Genomic DNA, 19,442 nt, shown 5'->3' on the forward strand with positions numbered 1-19,442 from the left:
GACTTGACATAGCACTCAAGCTTCCTGTGCTTGCTACATTCTACACTGCATGCTATCCCATTTTCAGTCTGTATGCCACCTTCAATTTCATCTTGCTTTGAACCATCTTCGAAGTTTGACTTTGTGACTGTGAAATAGAAATGACAGCCATACAAGTAGTATGATCCTGCTGCAATCAGACAGCTAAAGACCACTGGTAAAGGCATTTCCATTTTCTTAAGAGCTTAAAATCTGTCAAAGTAAAATGTGTTTCTGTGTCTGACACCAGAAAACCATGGTGCACTTAACTGAGCTTGTATTATTCATCTTCTCTGGTAGTCTGTCAAATGCTCTACCAGTCAAAACTGCCGAAAGCCCTCATCCATTTGTTTGTTGGTTCGTTTGTTTGTAAGTAAGATTTTTACACACAACCAACTAATTTCCATTAGACCTGGTGGAAGGATACGATATGCTTCAGGGAAGAACCCACTCAATGTTTTTTGTGGATGTAGGATTTTTTTTCCACTTTCTTATAAATTGTGAGACATTTTCAACATTTTCATGGACCTTGATGAAAACAAATCAGGCACATTTAGGGACCTGGTGTCTATGAGTGTCTTATTTTGGTTTCGTTGTGTTTTTTGGTGAATTCAATATGATCATTCTCACCTGCCCAAACAACCAAACCAAAGATTTGCATCCAATAAAGCTGCCGTTATTAACGTCTTAGACTTGGCTTTCAAATGGTTCCTTAAACTGAAAAACAGAACTCTACATTTTGTTGTAGCCATCATATGTTAAAAGAACAAGTTTTCAATTTTGTGAAATAACTACAACAGCGAGATAATACAAGTAATGTTCGCACTGATTGTCAGAGTTGTGATGCTTCACTGTGCATTGCTCTCGGGAGTGTGAGGGTGTTTAAGCTCAGTTGAACTGAGTAACAGACTTAAGATGCTTATTGATTGACTTTAGGAGAAGCCAATGGGGAGCATCCAGAATGCAAAACAGAACACACGGCACAGTCACTGCTGCAGTGTACTGCAATGGATATGATGTACAGAATGGCCTCATTTGCAGCTTTTTATGTAGGGCTGCTGTAGCAGGCTTTTTCAAACACTGCCTCACTCAGCGTTTAATCCCAAGTGAACTGTTCTATTTTCTTCGAGTCTTTTTAGACCACCTGTCTAGTCGCTGGGAAAGACGAATGACACCAATAAGGAAGGGGATTAGCCAGAAATACAATTAAAAGCACAACATGACATTTATAATTATCAACAGATTTATTCAAACACTTTCATGCGCTTCCAGGTCACAGTGGTGAACTGGATGGCAGCTTCAGCCAGACTGCTCCAGATTCTTTACCTAACAGCTGGTCCTACTTCAAACTACTGGCTGAAGTCAACCCAATGCACCTTTGCCCACTTGTGCTGAGAACAGTACAGATTGTGTATTAAGTTGCACTGGGAAGAGTATGCACAGATTTATTATGGTGCAGTTTTACTGTTTGTCAGAGAATTTTTGTGTAAAGTGTGTGAAAATACTGAGAAATTTATGAGGAATCTGATGATATGATCTTTTGGGTTCATCGTGGTTATTCAAACCATGTTTCAGAAAGGGCTACGGCTAATCTTTTTTTGCTAACTTCACCTTGTTGGACCGATGATCCCTACATCTTTTCATTAATCATCTATGTCATGTAAATGAAGTTATAGTGGGGGGGGGTTGCCTTAGCGGCTCTTAGCTGCAAAAACCAAGACTTCATTTCCACTTTACACAGCTGAGTCATGTCTCAGCTTCCTTATTTGGAAATGGAAACCTGTGGAAATGTGAAAATTATATTAATTGACCACTCAAAGCATTTTACAGTACAAGTTACATTCACCCATTCACGCACACATTCATACAGTAACATACACTTATTAATTGCTATAACAATAACGAAGAAGAAGAAGAAGAATACATTTTATTGTATTTTTTTGCGTGGCTCTTAACAATACTCAAAGGCACTTTACATAGGATTAAAACTGAGAAAGCAGATAAAGGCAAATAACTGATGGATGGTTTTAGAGTTTTCTGTTTAGAGTTGTTATTCAACATTTTTTGTGTTCATGAAAACACAATTGCAGCTCATTTATAAAAGAGTTGGTAACAGATGCTTTGGGGCTGTACACAAGTTTGAACTCTAAAATACAACGTATCAAACCGCAGCTCTTTGGCATCTTTTTCTAGTTTTTCAGAGCAGGGTGAAATAGTTTTTTTTGGGCACATCTCTGTAAACAGTGTCAGCTTCAGGCCTCTTGGGGAGACGTTTCCAATTTTAGTATTTGACTGACATTGAAAAGCCGGCATTGCTATGGAGACACGCTGTCAATTTCCGCTTCTTTTTTTTTTTGTTGTCGGCATTTTTGCTACTGACTGGAGCTCGTCAGCCAGAGAGAGAAAACCATGTTATCCCAGTCTTATTCTTCACTGAGTTAAAGAAGCTGGAAAAAAAAGTGATAAAAGTAAAACTGAACTTTTGTCTTGTGCCACCCTCAGGCCAAACATTGTCAGCTTTACTCACAAGATATCTAATTATCTAAGCATGGAAACCAGCTCCTGCATGATTGAACTGTAAATAATGATAAAATACTGTAGCTAATAAAAAACTAGTTACAGTATGCTGTAAGTGTTGCTCCTGCCTGCTGACTGCCCCTGGCTGCATGTCTTTTTGTTTATGTATTGAATTTTTAGAATCCTCCCTGCTTCTCTGGCTGGCTGCCTGCCATATTCATATTTATCGACCCTCTTCTTGTGTCTGTGGAAGAGCGGCAAGTTGTCAAGCTCCTTGGGGCAGCATCAAGAGAGGAATCAACATGTGCTGCGAGATACACATGTTGCTTTGAAATCTAGCTCACAGTCCTCATGTTTCTCTTTCTCGTCTGGAAATAAACTCTAGGATTCTGGTTGGATATGCAGTGCGATATAATAAGACCAGGGCTGTGAAATATCACCAGACCATTCTATTCCACACTGCATTGTTTTCATGTGGAACAACAGCTCTTTTTTTTCTTTGTTTTCTGTGCCTGAGCATCAAGTTGACGTTTGACCTTTTATCTACCCTTCTCTCCGGAGATTCATCATACTAAAGCATTTGGATCTTTTTTTGAACGCAGCGTATTTCCTGCTGCAGAGACATGTACAGTTTGAGATGCTCTATAATCAAAATGTTAATGTTCACATGAGGTCTTACATAGACTCGCTGATTTAACATTCCGTTAATCATCGTAGTCAGTCTATTAATATTTTACTCTGAGCAGTGATACTTTTGTCTTTGTGCCATAGAACCGGGCAGCAGTTTGAAATCCAAATTGCCATTAACCAACTAATTCCACAAATGTCTGTCTGTATGTATGGAAGGAAGGGATATCTCGTGAACAGATCATCTAATCGGCTCCACACAGTATTGTAAACTGCCCTAGGAGGTGCCAATTGGAAACTGATATGTTCAATATTCACAATTTGAACAAACAGCGCTCGGTTGCTGTCAGTGGGGGCAGGGCAGTATGCCTTCAGAGACACACCCAGTTGAACATCTCTTCCTCTACATCCTCAGATAAACCACTGCAGTGGTCGGCAACTGGCTCAAACTGCCGTTGTAAATCGCCACCAGATCATTTTGATAATTTCATTATTTTTATTTCACCATATCAGACTGACACAGACATTCATGGGTACTGATCTCTGTCATGGTAACAACATATAGAATCATTTCCTGTTTAGCAATTTGTCTTCAAAGTGAAAGTACAATGTTCATTTTATTGTTGCAATCCTTTATATTGAGCTGAATTTGAGAGCTTTTATTTTGAAAAGTTGTGAAGTTGGGTCCGAAGATTGTGTCATGTGCTTAACAAACCTTTGAAATAGCGACATGCAATGTATCAAAAATAACAGCAGTTAAGTAAATCATTGAAACTTGGATAAAAAAACACATACATACACAGTAATAAAGCAAAATCACTAATATTTTATGAAAAACGTTGAAAATAAAATCTTCATTACAGTTAAACCAGGTGAAGAACATTACGTTTTCTATCTTCACTCTGCACCATCGATTGTTCACAAAAAGCTCTGCACACAACGTCCAGCACACAGTGTAGAAAGTGACAGTATATTGTAGAACTGTGAGAGGTCTCACCAATGACAATCCTGAAGTATAGCTCCGGAACATTGACACAGAACAAGAGAAGAGCTCATTTTAAACAAGCTGGTTTAGAACCGGCACTGCAGTAGTAATCATAACTCCCTGTGATTTGTGTTTCAGCTACAAGCCTCCAGGTTCTCTATCTGTCGGGATGTCCTGTGACATGCAGGCTGTTTTCCAACCTATGGTTAGTCACATGATCACCACAGTACACAATATACTCATATCTGTCATTTTTCCTTCAGTGCCTTTTGAGCTTAAAGAATGTGCAATATGTATCTGTATATCACCATTTTGTCAAAGCTGAGTGTAGACAGGGTTATATAACAAATAGGACAAGTGATTATAATCAAATCTAACTACCTAACGTCTATGTGTCCTTGTGCAAAATGTCCTCTGTGGTATTCTTCGAGGGAATGAACTTCCATATGAACCATAGATTTGTGCAGACAGCTTACCTTTTATTATTAGCCACACATTTCACAACTCTCTGCCCACTGCCATTCCACTCGTTTGTTTAAGGATCAAATGTCTGACGTTTAATCTAAAATCCGACCTTTATTCTGAACTAAATGTCAGGTAGCCACTGCTGTTATGAAGCGAACCATTGTTCCATTATCTGATCCCTGCAGATCAACGAGGACCTGGAAGGAGACCTCCATTTTTCCTCGGCAGCGGGTCCCTTCTCTGTGCCTGTCAGGTGCACCATAAAGAAATGTGAAGTGAGTCGTGTGCTGTAGCCAACCTACAGACAATTAGAGAAAATTACTGAACGTGACAGATGACTATCAGGGTAATTTTCATGCCCTGCTATTTTCTCAAATCATTCTTGTGCTTCGAAAAGGAATTGTTCTTTCTCTCTGTATATTTATGCATGTTAATGTTTTGTCACATGACTCTTTTGGCCAGCCGCCTGTATAGTTTGATTTTAAGGTTGCTAACAATGCATTAATAATAGGAATGAGGATTATTCATTATTGAATGCTGATTACTCTGACTGTCTGTTTAATTGTATTCTGTGTAACTGCCATCTTATCACTATTTATCATAATTATTATCATGATTACTGATTAATTACATGAATATATTCTTTCTCTAGCTGGAGGTTGACAGTCAGTTAGTTGACTTCGGTTCACACGTGGTGGGCCAGACTATTTCACGGACTATCACCTTGTCCAACAAGGGAGCTCTGGCCACCCTCTTCAGCCTGGACACCACCACATGGCCCAGTCCAGAATCTCACCATGTCCAGATGCCATCTCCGGTCTCCGCCCACACATGCCAGGTCAGAATGTCTATTGGGATCACAACAGTTTCTGTTCTTCGATGAACTCATGGAGTAAATTTCATTAGTAAATCAGGGAATTTAAAGTGAGAGAATTCCCACCACACAGAATGACTACAGACAATTCACATTGCCATGTTGAAAGAGAGTCATCTTAAATAAACCGTCATGGGTAAATTATAAATAATGTGCTGTGTTGTTGGCTGACAGGAGACAAGCAGTCAAAACACAACATGTGGCAGTCAAAAGAGCTCCGGAGAAATCCGAACAAAGCAAGAGAGACAGAAGCTCTGTGAGGCAGCACAGCAAGAGAAGCCAGGTGAAGGTATTATACATATCTAACAAAACATTATCTAACACCAGTTTGTACCTGAACTAGAGTTCTGCATGGACCTGAACCTGCACTTACATCTTAAAGATCCAACCCCTCTGAATGTATCTAGTACTGACAAATTTGGTACAGTCTACTCTGTTTATCCCACTGGGCATTTGTACCTGCTTGCAAAACATTACAACCATGGACAAATGTCACAGTAAGGGCAAAGGGTCCAAGTCTAAAAATATCCACAATATGACTAAACTAATATTGTTCACCAATTTATTTTGGAGGAATAGTTGCACTTCTCGGGAACATTTTGCAGTTTTTCTAGCCATGCAAGCAGCAGAGCTCTATGGATGACAATGAAAGACCCATTCACCACTAAAGTTGACTAAGATACATCTCAGCAACTTTTGTATAGATTGCCATGAACGCTTGTACACATTCATGGTTCCCAGATGATGAATCCTATTGACCTTGGTGATCCTCTGACTTTTCCTAGAGGAACACTGGGAGGTTGGTGTGGGGTTTTAAGTGAAATGTCTCAACAACTATTGAATGGATTGTCAAGAAATCTGGTCCAGATATTCATGTTCCCATCATGATCCATCTCTTTATATTTGGCGAACTTTGTCTTCACCAAACTAAACATAATTTAGTGTCATCAGGTCAAAAGTCGTTTTTTTTATTTATCATTTTCATTGTGACCATCTTAACATGTTGACATTTGCATGAAACTCAAAGTACTACTGTGGCTGCAGATTAAATGTATTTGAACATTATTTATAAACAGTCCAAGTGAGGACTGAAAAAAATCTTCTCATCAGATTTTTCTCATCTTTCTAGTGTTGTTGGGACATTTGGTTCTTGTAAGAGGGAAAGCAAAAGAACACACACACACACACACACACACACACACACACACACACACACACACACACACACACACACACACACACACACACACACACACACACAAAGCAGAGGGTTCACCTTGCTCTCACAGCTGGTGACAAGGAGACTTTTTCTCTTCATGTTCCCTCAGATCTAAAGTCTTCATCGCTGTATTCAGCACTTTCCTCCACCGATGCTGTGATAAGCCGTTCAGTCTTTTATTTCTGCTCTGCTAGCTTTGGAAAAAAACTGTGTTGAAGTGGCTCTGCCTGGATTTTTCATCTGCAGCCGTTAAGAGATGGTGTTCTTGGCCAGATTTTCAGTCTGCTGATGTTATTTGTTTGGACTGAATCTTACATTAGCTGACATATATGCAATTATCTGTCGATAAATGTAATGTTCTTCTTCTCGCTCATAAAAGCTCTTGACCCAACTGTCAGGTTTCTGACGGGTTATCTGCTCATACTGACAAACAATTTGATGTGTGCGCTCAAAATGCCACAAGGAAAAGACTTCTGATTATGATAAGCCTTAAGAGCTCCCACATGTGCCACCATCATGTTGAGTTTTTGTGTTGCATTTGGTGAATTGGCAGCTCTTCATGGCAGGTTGGCTGCACAACGTATCAACAGTAGAAATGACCTATGATGTTCTGTGTGTTTTTTATTGTGTGTGTGTCAGTGTCAGAGGGTTCAGCTGTCGGTCCGGAAGCTCTTCCTGAGGCGTGTGTGTCCACTGATGCAGAACTCAATCTAGACGAAGACACCAGTGATATAAGTCTAGGAAATGTAAGTATTGAGTCATACTGTGAACACTCTGTTGATTTCAGCTGTAATGATGTAATCAATGCGAGTTTCATATGTTTAAAGCTAGTAAATAACTTTATTTCATAACAAATAATAGTAATATTCATCAGCAAGGCTCTTTTAGGTGTAAAAATATAGTTGGTTTATGAGCTTCCTTTAGAGTTAAATTCTCATATGAGTCACTTATAGCCTATATCAGGCCAGTGGAGTTGACATACAAAAAATGTTGAGTGCAAAGCAGCCGTGCTAGCAGCTAGGCTCGAGGGATGGCTGTGTCACTGTGTCGATTTGTCAGTTGGTTGGTTCACCACTTCCTGATCGGAATTTCTTGATCACCTATAAATGCTATGAAATAAAGTGGGATAGGGTGCTGCAACAGGGCATCACTAGAGTGGCGACATTTTGATGATTTTGATGATTTTGACATCATAACTGCTGCGGACGTTTGTGATCCCCAGAGGATGAATCTTTGACTGAGATTATCCCCAAATTATTATTGTCCAATATTTTGATTTTATAACGACATACAATAACTACTTACCTGATGATAACAGGTCTCAGCTGTTGCTTGTGTTCAGAGCTAGTTAGCATGCTAACCTAAGAGAGTGAACATAGTAAACATTACACCTCTTTAACTAAAGCATGTTAGCATGCTGGCATTAGCCTTACAGCCTAACAGAGCTGCTTGCAGAGCTGTAGACTGTCACACTTGTTGAGATACATGTGGACCAACGTGTAGATGAGTGGACATTTTTGAAGTGACGTTGGCGTATCTGCAATTGGGGGGATGTCCAACATCACCAGCCATGCAGCTGTTGGAATTCAACTTAATAATTTCATCCATTTTCTACACCGCTTATCCTGTGAGGGTCGAAGGGAACTGGAGCCAATCCCAGCTGATATTTGGCAAGAGGCGGGGGTACACCCTGGACAGGTCACCAGTCTGTCACAGGGCCGACACACAGAGACAAACAACCATTCATCCTCACATTCACGCCTACGGTCATTCTCCAATTAACAATTGACTGTTGGATAAAGCTGCAATAACTGGAGAAAAGTCACACAGACACGGGAAAGGCCCCATCTGGCCGACAAGTTCAAACCAGAACCATCGATCAATGAATTGATCCATGAATGGATGTGACCCCGTGTAACTGGATTCGCAGAGAGACACCTGCTCCGTCTCTGATAAGACAATTATCTCTGTCTGTTGAAGACTCTGCCTCCCTCTGTTTTTATCACTGATGCTGTGTGTGCCTTGTGGCCCATCTGAAGTTCTGGAGTTGTTCAGGGTTCATTACTTCTCTGGCGGGGGGCTAATGGTGCAATGCCTCTCCCTCTGCGCTTGTTACGGCCGTGTGTATTGCGTGCGCCAGCAGGCCCATGGCTTGAACACTGTCATTTTGACTGATACTTTCACATTGTGTGGTTGGAGGCTGGTGTCTTAAATGGTGGATTATCCATCAAGCTATGGTGGTTTCACTCAGTTAGTGGCTGCGTGACTTTCTCTTCTCTTTTGGTTTTTATTATTCCTCTCACTTCCCCCGATGCCAAGTAGCAGGGTGAATAACCTACACTTCCTTTCACTGTAGTTAGATGGCATTCCATTTGAAGTTATATATCTGAGTAAATTTAGCATCATGTGCATAGATAGACATTTTTGTCATGAAGTTAAACTAACTCTGTCCTGTATGTATTCAATCACCAATACATCCACCATTCTGATATATTACAATACAATATTTTTCACAGATATTTTGTAAGTTAAAATATGTAATAATCAAATGTTTGCTTGCTCTGTGTTGTGCCTGCCCTCAGGTTAGAGAGGGGGAGATTGGAACTTTTGAAAGCATCAAACTAGAGGTTGTTTTCGCTCCAACAGTTCCAGGAGAGGCCAAACTAGATTTCCACATCAAGTTCTCCAACCAATCCAGCAAACCAGTAAGACACATGTTTATCACCTTGCACGTGACAGTTAATGGAGCCGTGAATATTGTTATTTAATGTAAATCATTTGTGATTGATGATACGTATGTTGGTTGATACAGATACCTATTCACGTGAGGGGGACTGCAGTCAGCATCCCTGTATGGGTGGTTCGGCCCACTGTTGATCTGAAGATCTGCATGTTCGACCGCCTCTATCAAGACACTGTCGCGGTCCACAGCAGGTAGGATCCAAAGCCTCAGGCGGCTGATATCTTTATAAATATATATATAAATATAGCTCATACTAATCCTGACTCTATGATGTTTTTTAAGTTTCTGAATTGTGGCATTTTAAAATGTGTTTATATGACTTGCACAGTTTGCAATGAAAACACATTATAGTATGAAAGAATGACGATACACTGATTATGTGACTGACTAACAGTCCTCGAGGTCAATTTATAAATAACGAAATTCACTTAATAATACATGTATTGTTTTGTCTTAAAAGCTTAAAGTAAATTAGGCTGCAGAAAACACAAGCTAAAAGACCATTAACTGTCTACATTGTGAGCTCATTTTCTGTAATACTAAATATACACTAATTACCACCCCTCTAATGCAGTAAAAGTAGTTTACAGTAGCTGTTGGTTGCAGCTGTTTTATTCTTTACATTGAACTGTTTCCACATTTGTCTTGTCCATGAACATGAAACACCCAAATTAAGGAAAGTAACAGGTCATCTATCACCACATTGGCGTCACTTTAAATAATCACCTGCAGCTTGAAAGAGGACGAAGAAAACAATGTGTGAAAAACGTAATTGTATTGCACTTCTTTTCAAGTTTAACCCTGCATTACTGGCAATTTCAAATTTTAAGTATCTTGCATGTTATAGGCCAGTTGACATGGAACATTACACCTCAGGGTAGCCCTTCATTTTACTGGACCCTTAGTTTCAATGTTAGTTTTAGGACATTTTTTGGACAAGGTCTGTAACTTAGTGTTAATCATAAAGAAAGTGGGATCTATTCCCTTAGTGAGTTACCTAGTTACCTAGAAACAGAGTTTTACAAGTGGCTGTATCGAAGCAAACTTGATATTTTTCATGTTCAGCTCAGCTGTACCCAAACAAACTCTCCGAGACATAACCATTTAAATGTTCCTCTCAAGGAAATCAGTAGGAAACCTTCTTTGAAACCAGTTTCAGTGTTTATGCCAGTTCAGGGTGAACTGTGTTTTCATGTACAGTTTGAGCAGATGGTCCTCAAACACACGCACACGCACACGCACGCACGCACACACACACACACACACACACACACACACACACACACACACACACACACACACACACACACACACACACACAGAGATACAGATACAGTCTCTTCTCAAAGGAAACAGCACAGTACTCTTCAGCCTTACCAGCTGTAGCCTTTACTGAGCAGTTAACTTAAATGAGATCAAAATGTTCCCACCACAGTTTCGATTCAGACCTCTCTGAAGTTCTAAGTCTCCAGGTAAAATACTTTGTATACAATCTGTGCATATTTATCATATATTTTATACCTATGGGGGAAATCAACTGCCAAAGCAACGTTTTCATGTATTGGGCAATTGGAAATGCAGCTACATTGGAAAGTTGAGTTTTTTCGCAAACAAGTTAAAAATGTCATTATGAAAATCCTCACTTTTATATGTTTTGTCAAGGCAACACAAGGCAAATGATGGCTGTGTAATTGGTGGAAGCCTCCAGTCACAGAAATGTATAATGTGGAAAAGAGAAGTGTCTGGAAAGTCACGACTGCACATGCCAAATAAAATGAATTGCTTTGGCAAAGCGGAACAGCACTCATTAATCCAAGCTCATTAGGAGGGATAGATGAAAATTACTGTGGACTGTCTTGAACTAATACATCTCTAGGGAGAAGTCAGAAACAACACGAATATGAACTTCACAAAGTGCTTGTATTGAGAGTGCTGTATAATGCTTTTATCAATAGACGTAAACTTTTGCTTCAAGAAAAGTCCAATATACCAGCAGACAGAGTTCTGCATATATGACAGCAACAGTACTTAAAGTCGTCTTTACTTATCATTGTTATTCATAGATGTTCTTTGTCTTAGTTTGTACCTTGTGTAATTATATCTTTTATCATAACTTGCAGTACCAGTAACATGTCTGTTTGGTATGGGCTGTTCTCTCTGACTGTGGTAATGCTGGTTGCAGTTTTCTTTCTGAAACTGTAAAAGCGACCTGCAGTAATTGAGCAGCAGTAAGTAAAGACCGGGTTCTGCTGGACTCGGTCAACAGAACCCTGAAGCTGCACCACCACTGCTGCACAAAGACCTGTTCTCATTAAAGTTCAGTGAAGCTCAACTCAGTATGTGGAACCCTGAACTGGAGAATCACTTGTTGTGTATCACTGTTGTCGTGATCAGTAAAGTCACTTACATTGATGACTGCCAGCCGCCGCTGCTATAGAGCGCCGGTCACCTGTTTATTGAAATTGTATTCAAATTGAACGTGTCCAAATCGCACCAAATTCAACACTGTACTGCCTTGGGCCTGTAACATTACACATACCAAGTGTTTCTCGAGTGAACCACAAACAGACAGAGAGAGATTTCAGAAATTATTAGACACATACTGTATCTATATTATTTATCAAGTTCCTATAAGTGAACACAAATCCACAACAAACTGAATTAAACATGATCTATTATGCTCCTGTCTAGCAGGTCTGCATTAGACAGTGTTCAATATAAGCTAATGATAGACTATTTAATATGAATTGCCACTTCTTCATCTGTCTTTATACTCACGTAACAATCTGTAACAATCAATCTAAAAAGTCAAAGCAATAAAATCTTCATACTGTTTAAATTTAACGAATTAGAAGCAATAAAATCTTAACAATGAACTATTTCACTTTCATCGTTACAGCATTAGTGTAGTTTATATTAGTTATTACAATGAACTACAGTAAATCTCATCCTGTCATTATTTGAGAGGCTGTTTAAACCCCCTGCAGAAGTGAGTGGTACATGTCATATTTCCATTTTGTTTGTTGTCATGCAGGGAAAACGTCCTTGGAGTAAGAGTGTGAAAAGCATGGACTGCTGACTTAGCACGCCAGCTTATCTGCTGAATGCAAAACTAAAACTCCCCTAACATACTGAGTCTCTGCCAAAGCAGCAATTTTCACAGAAAAAACGGCTCATGGAAATCCCTTAAAATTGACAGGGCCAGCTTAGTTTTCAGCCAGCACAAAACTCTCCGCCTCAGTACGCTAGGGAACCAAGTGACGTATTGAGATGTTCAACAAATGTGCCGACATAATAAAAGAGAGATGTATTAGCTGATAAATATTCCTAAAGAGAGGATGATGTGAGGGGCTAAGCAGTATAAGCCCACATCCCCACAATCCTCTTTGGCCCATACAATAGCATATAGAGCAAAAGTAAATCCTTTATGATTATGGATGTGATGTATTACGAGGCACACGGGAGGTTAAGAACACACCGGGGTGGGGGGGGGAATTTACAGGCGTGTGGTCCACCACCTAGCCAGTCATTGTGTCACATCATGTGGGGGAGGGTGTGCATGCGTGGGGGTGGGGTATATGTGACAACTGCCATCTGGTGCGCTGGCGAAGCAGCACATGTGACAACATGACGATGACAGCATCAGCGTGAACAGAAGCTTTGACGTTGGGAAAAAAAATGCTAAAGCTTGCACCAGCAAACCGTGCAATATGTCACTCCACCTCCAAGATAGTAATTCCATCACAAAATAACTTGGCAGGGAAACAATAAGAGAGCCGCGGCTTTCATTGCACATGTTTGTCACTTTTTCCTTTGAGTGGATGAGCAGATCCTATCCCACAAGTCCTCCTTCGTTTTTTAAGAGGGCAGCACACGCATAATTGAATATGTCTCTCTTGTCTGCGAGCCAGTGATTTGACTATCACTCCCACTAACTGAAAGAATTCGTATGAGGCTCTAAAATGTGCAGTGTCTGACTTAAGCCCGTGAGCGCCAGTGATTGGCTGATTCTGAACTCGGTTGGCAGATTATTTTCTTTTCTTTTTGGGAACAGTTTTTATTATTTATTTATTCATTTCCAACCCACCTCCACTGGCACCTGCTGGGGAGTCCGGCGTTCCTGCCCAAACTCAAAACCGCCACAAACAAACACGACGGACCATTTTCATAAAGCCGTCTGTTCTCGGTTTCTCTGTGTTTACCGCATTTCTAATATCCCCACTGCACCTTGTCTGAGTCCAGCATGTGTCCCGTGTTCTTTGGCTTGAAGAAAAGAAACATATAGATGATAAGAAAGTAGAAAGAACCCTGCTCTTCCAGCAAGATGAATCATTTTAGTATGAAGCTGACAATGCTGCATTGTCGGGGCGGCTGCCTAGAACCCTTGCTGCGAAGACTTGGTATCCCATGAGGCTTTGGAGTATACATGCGGAGTAAGCAAGCGCAGCCACCTGGCCCTTTCAAAAGAGGGCAGAGGCTCTGCTGTAGCTGTGGGCAAACACAGGCCAGGCACTCACTTACTCAGCTCCGCATGCAGACTCAACATGAGTGTCATCAGTGTTGCTTTCACACGTGTCGGCTGTTCAGGACTGTTACACAAACAGTAAAAGATGATGTTCATGCTAATTCTCCTTGTTACTCGCATGATTCTGAATATAGTCTCTACACAGTGACTTTGTTAAATTATTAGTCTCACTTGAGAACAAGCTGTTTTGTGCTTTTCTTCTTCTATAGTTTGAAAAATAGAACCCTTGAACTTTTGTATCTCTTTTTTTTTTTTTACAAGATTATCTGTAGGCGTTTTGCCTTTAGCAGTCAACAGAGGTACAAGACAGGAAACACGAGGAGAAGAAGGGCTCTGACATGCAGCAGTGGCTCCCAGTCAGATAAATGTCTGTTACACTAAAGTGCCTCAAACTAGCCCGGGAACCACGTCATGCTCAAGTTCCAGAGAGTTATTTAATTGAAAATAAATGACTAAAATATATTTAGGGTGTGCATTCACTGTGAGGAAGTTGGTTTACAAGCAGCACATGGAAGAGTGAGAGATGTGGCTGAGGGATGTAAGCTGCAGAAATGGCAAATTAAATCAAACCCAGAGAAACATTTGTACCCGCTGTAGCCAGAACACAATGTACTGCACAGATAGCACTCACAAGCATTTATCTGCTGCTGCAATAGCCTCCACTCCTTAAGGAGCTTGTTTCCACAAGATTTGCAATCCTGACTGCCGTTATTTCCTCCCATTTAGCAACAAGGGTATCACACTAATATTAGACAATAGGACCTGGCTCTCAGTCAGTGTTCCAATGTATCTTAATGATGCTATTGGGTGTCAAGTTCTTCCTCATCCAACAAGTCCTTTAAATTTAACAACAAAATATAACATTAGCTCAGGCCTCCTAGAATGACAGTGTTTTCTGATATGACCTGGTTAGGTGTGGGCACAAAGACATTATAGCAATTTGATTAGGTTAGAGAACGACCATGATTTAGATTGAAATGACAACTTTCTTAAAGTTAGGGGACCTCGATCATCATGGTTACATAGTTAGGCTTATGTGACAATCTTGGAAATGGTTAAAAAATGACTTTTAGATGAGTTGTCCTGACCTTACTTTTCTTTGACCCATGCATCCACCTCGTCCCCTCCATACGCAGACTTATGTCTAATGGGTTGTAATCACATTGTTTTTCATTGTCACTTGAACATAAACATATGCCGTACTGGGGGACTAGCTGAAATGACTGATGGTGTCATTTCTCTGAGTAGAACAGTCTCTTCACATCAAACTGGGAAAAACATTCTTCATGGACGTGGCTCTGTGCATGAAGTATTGTTGTGTGGACATGCGAATGTACTCTCCACGAACCATTGACACATTGGAAGAAAATTTTACTGAATTTGAATAAAGGGGTCTAAAGCAAAGCAACATAAGCCCCGGAAGAAAAACAGTGTGCCAATATTTTCCTATAGTTGAATTAAATAATAAACTCTTCTTTCAGGATACATTGTAGAAGGATATCTACCACATTGCTTCCCTGAATTTGTTTTATCATGTACATTTAAGAACCAAAGGAAAGAAAACTTTAACTGTAAAGGTAAACTCACCAGTGTCACAGTGTGAGCTGCCATGAACTTATCTGTAAATAACAAAATATTCCTTCAGAAACAAACTGGTCACGCAGCCAATAAAAAAGACAGGATCAGCTAAATACCCCTGTTAATTAAAAATCCTAATTACCCTAAATGATTATGTATTCATGAATATTCCCCCCCAAGAGTGATTTGAAGGTTATTATTTGGCTGGAATAAAGAAAGCTTTTAATATCCCCCGAGTGTCCCTGAGAGTCCTCGCCTCAGGGAAACAACCATCTGTTTAACCCCCATCAGAGTGGGTCATTTAAGTTTAGAGGGGAATTGAAAAAATGAAGGGTTCCTCATTCTGTGTGGCCTCAGTTTGCTCGTTTCTTACCTTTGCGTTCTCGAAGACATGAGCAGGCACAACAAAAGGTTATTGCTGTACATGCACATCACCTGCAGCCAACAGAGAGTTTTTTTCCTCAGTGTGTTTGTGCCGTCATTGTTTTAGGAAGGTGTGTAAGTGTGGGCTGTGGAATTCCCAAGGTGAGGAGCCATTTATATCACAAACCTCAGCTATTACTGAGGCTTGTAGCCACAGGCGCAACCATCTGTTGGAGCTCCTGGAAAATGGGTCAGCTGAGTGATACGGACGTGGTGTTCTGTACATCACTCAATACAAGGCCATTTCTGTAGGTGTCACTCAAACAAAAGTATTTTGTTTGTCCTCGCCGAGTCCTCGAGGGATTAGAGGTTAGATTAGAGGATGTGTATTGGGCAAAGCACCTAAAATATCTATTTATTGTTGTTTCTCTAGTTTATATCACCTGAAAAGAAAAACCTGCAGCGCCAATTGTCAATGGGAACAAGCATACCAATGATGCTTTTGAGTTATTATCTTGTATCAAAGAGCCAGGGGAGAGGATTTTGCCTGGGGACCTAAAAAACTGTAGGTCATCAAATTACCCTTCCAGGGAACTCATTATACAGTCTGCTCTCTGTGAAGAATCAATCTGATTGGTCCAGCTCAGTCTCCAACAATACTGCAGGATACAGGATGTCAGTGCAAGGCAGGGAAGAAGGTCATCCTTAAAGGGGAAAAAGTTAGTGTGTAGAGGTCATTTTAGTGGATGGACCTGTAGTACACGGATGGACAGAGGGGGTTTGTCCCTATTATTGACTGTATATAAAAATGGACAACATGGCAGCGGCTCAAAGGTGAAGCCAAAGCGTCTTGATCACCCTGTGGTGGCTGGCTGCAGTATCAGTCCTGAACCTCAGTGGGAGCTGTAGATAATTCTAATCATACCTCATCATAACACCTTTAAACAAATGAAATGCAATTCAGTTCTTTACTGCTGATTAGCAAAACAAAGGAGGTTGAAAAGGAATTCAAATGAGTTAAACATTTGGAATTTAACTATCTTTCTATAAACTTAAACATGTTGTATTTTACATTTTGGAGACACTGTATGAATAAATCATTTATTATTATTACATTTTCAAATATGTTTTGAATGTTTGAATGTTTTGAAGAATTGTCCACTATGAATAGCTAAATTTACCATTTTTGGATTGGAAATTGAGGGTGTGTTTTAACAATCATTTAACCAATCACTGTTACGTGGCAATGGCTTTTTCCACTTGTCTAAAAAGGTTTAAGGCAAAAAATATACCAAGAGTAAAGATATTTCAGTTAACATAAAATGTATAATATTTGAATTATATTAATAAATTATGTTGATAATTAATTAATTGTTTATGTTACTGTTCAAGAAAAAATGGCAAAATGACTCTGATCTCTTCTCATATGATAAAATATGTTGCTTTTGTGTGTGTACATTATATTTGAGTGTGGACTTAAGGGTATTGATTATTTGGAAAATTTATCAGCAAATTATTCCTATAAAAATAATAATTAGTTGCAGCTCTAATAAAGAGACCATCTTGGTGCAGTTTTGTCATCTCAAGCAAGGAGCTGTGGCATATCTCCTACAGACTAGGTGGAAGTGATGTCTGCCCCTTTATATTTTACAATGTCCCTGTATATAAATCCCTGTGTGCTACCACCTGTGCATAATGCTATCTCTATACATCACCTTTGTCTTTAGATTCATGCACCTGATGTGTTCGCTTAATGCCAATGAAACCTTGTCCTTTCAGAGCCAGCACTGCGTTGAAGGTGACTTTTGACGTGTGCCCGGAAATGAGGAAACACATGAAGCTCTTACCAAAGACCGGCTTCATCCAGGCTCAATCAAGTTTTAATGCCCAGCTGAAGTTCCTGCCGAGGTGAGGAAGGACACACAGAGGATTCAATGATAATGGAATCACTGGAGCATTGATAATCTTGTTTTGGACTGTCAGCGTGTTAAGATTCTATCCACCTTCCCTCAAAGTGAAAACTGTGTCTATCCTAAGGAGAATCCTATGTATTGAGTCAGGAGGTTGTGGCGTTCTATCCTCTGCATTTTCAGGCATCTGTGGACCTGGTTCTTTAGTTTCTTTAGAGGTGTCCGCAGCACACAATTAACAATACACGATTACAGTACAGACAATTACTCCTGTTTGCTTTGCATGTGGTTATTGCTGGTTGCAGCTTTCTTTCTGAAACTGTAAAAGTGACCTGCAGTAATTGAGTCGCAGGAAGTTAAACCCTGAAGCTGCACCACCACTGCGGCACAAAGAGCTGCTCACCTGTTTCAAAGTTCAGTGAAGCTCAACTCATTACACAGAACCCCAAAGAATCAGTTATCTTTGCCGTGTTCATGAACGCACTGTTGTCAGGATCGACAACATCACTTACGTCGAGTCCCGGCTGCCGCTACAACACAGCGCTAGTCAACGTTTATTTAAAGTTGATCAATATAGAACATTGCATTTTCAAATAGCACCCCTGCACTTCCTAGGGCCTTTAATAATACATATGCCAAGTGTGAAGGCGATGAGATAAGGGTTGTCTGAGATATGTGTTCCACATACAGACAGCCAGACAGAGATTTCTGGAATTATTAGATATAGAAAACGTTATAATAATTTACTACATTTGATGTATGATCTGTATGCACCAGCATAAGGCTGGGTGATATGCCCCAAAATTGCTATTGATGAAAATTATATATTATAATTATTGATATTGTTTTAACGACAAGCACTATAGTAGCATAATTTTTTTTTTTAATTCAGTCGTACCACAGAATTGTATTTTTAAGGAGGCACCTGCATTCATATCATCTAAAGGTTAACCCATAGCTTGCCATAAATTGCATGAAAGTGCAAAATATCTCAAGAGCGATGAGCAAGTAGCTATCCAAATGGTATTAAAATAGAATATCAGCTGACTAAATCTGTTCAGAAATCATTGACTAGGATACTGCGCTGTATATATGATAGCTTCTCCTTTTGACAAAAGAAAGCTGTGGAGTCTCACAAAGTCACAAATGACCGCAATCAGCCAGCCGGTAGAAAAAGAGTTGCTCCACAATACCTCCTCTCTGAGTGCAGCGGCACAAAGGCTTTTGATAATGGTTCAGAATGACTTTGAAGGACATGGTAATTCTTTCTACAATAATATCAGCTCTATATTTAGACAGCAGGAGAGGCAGGAGTTGAACTGCCAGGAGAGCCGACCGGGGACCCCCAGGGCAGATGTGAGAGGCGTGCAGTATGCAAAAACTCAGCGTGGGCGCTAGTATTCCTCTGCCCACCCTCCAGTTTTTTTCCCTCCACAGTTCAGCAACTTTGTGTATTGATAGCTGATGAGGAAAAAAAAAAATACAAACAGAAGGATGTTTTTTTTTTCGTACTTGACAAAAGTTCGGAGGAATGCAGGGGTCATCGTTCAGTCATGGGGGCAGGAGGAGATGGTGGGGAAATGCCAGTAATCTGCCTTAGTGAATCGGCAGAGGTTTT

At 40.1% G+C, this 19,442-nt stretch overlaps 1 protein-coding gene across 1 annotated transcript in view; it reads left to right on the forward strand.

Annotated features, from left to right (window-relative positions):
* The first annotated feature begins 2,566 nt into the window (after positions 1 to 2,566).
* cfap74 (cilia and flagella associated protein 74) overlaps positions 2,567 to 19,442 on the forward strand; it is a 34,858-nt gene continuing 17,982 nt past the window's right edge. Inside the window, 9 exon segments of the mRNA XM_047340171.1 lie at positions 2,567 to 2,595; positions 4,286 to 4,352; positions 4,798 to 4,887; positions 5,265 to 5,450; positions 5,661 to 5,775; positions 7,345 to 7,451; positions 9,288 to 9,410; positions 9,518 to 9,639; positions 17,694 to 17,822. Of these exon segments, the coding sequence (XP_047196127.1) occupies positions 2,567 to 2,595; positions 4,286 to 4,352; positions 4,798 to 4,887; positions 5,265 to 5,450; positions 5,661 to 5,775; positions 7,345 to 7,451; positions 9,288 to 9,410; positions 9,518 to 9,639; positions 17,694 to 17,822 (968 nt within the window).

The sequence above is a fragment of the Hippoglossus stenolepis genome, chromosome 6 (genome assembly GCF_022539355.2).
Source record: "Hippoglossus stenolepis isolate QCI-W04-F060 chromosome 6, HSTE1.2, whole genome shotgun sequence".
NCBI lineage: Eukaryota > Metazoa > Chordata > Actinopteri > Pleuronectiformes > Pleuronectidae > Hippoglossus > Hippoglossus stenolepis.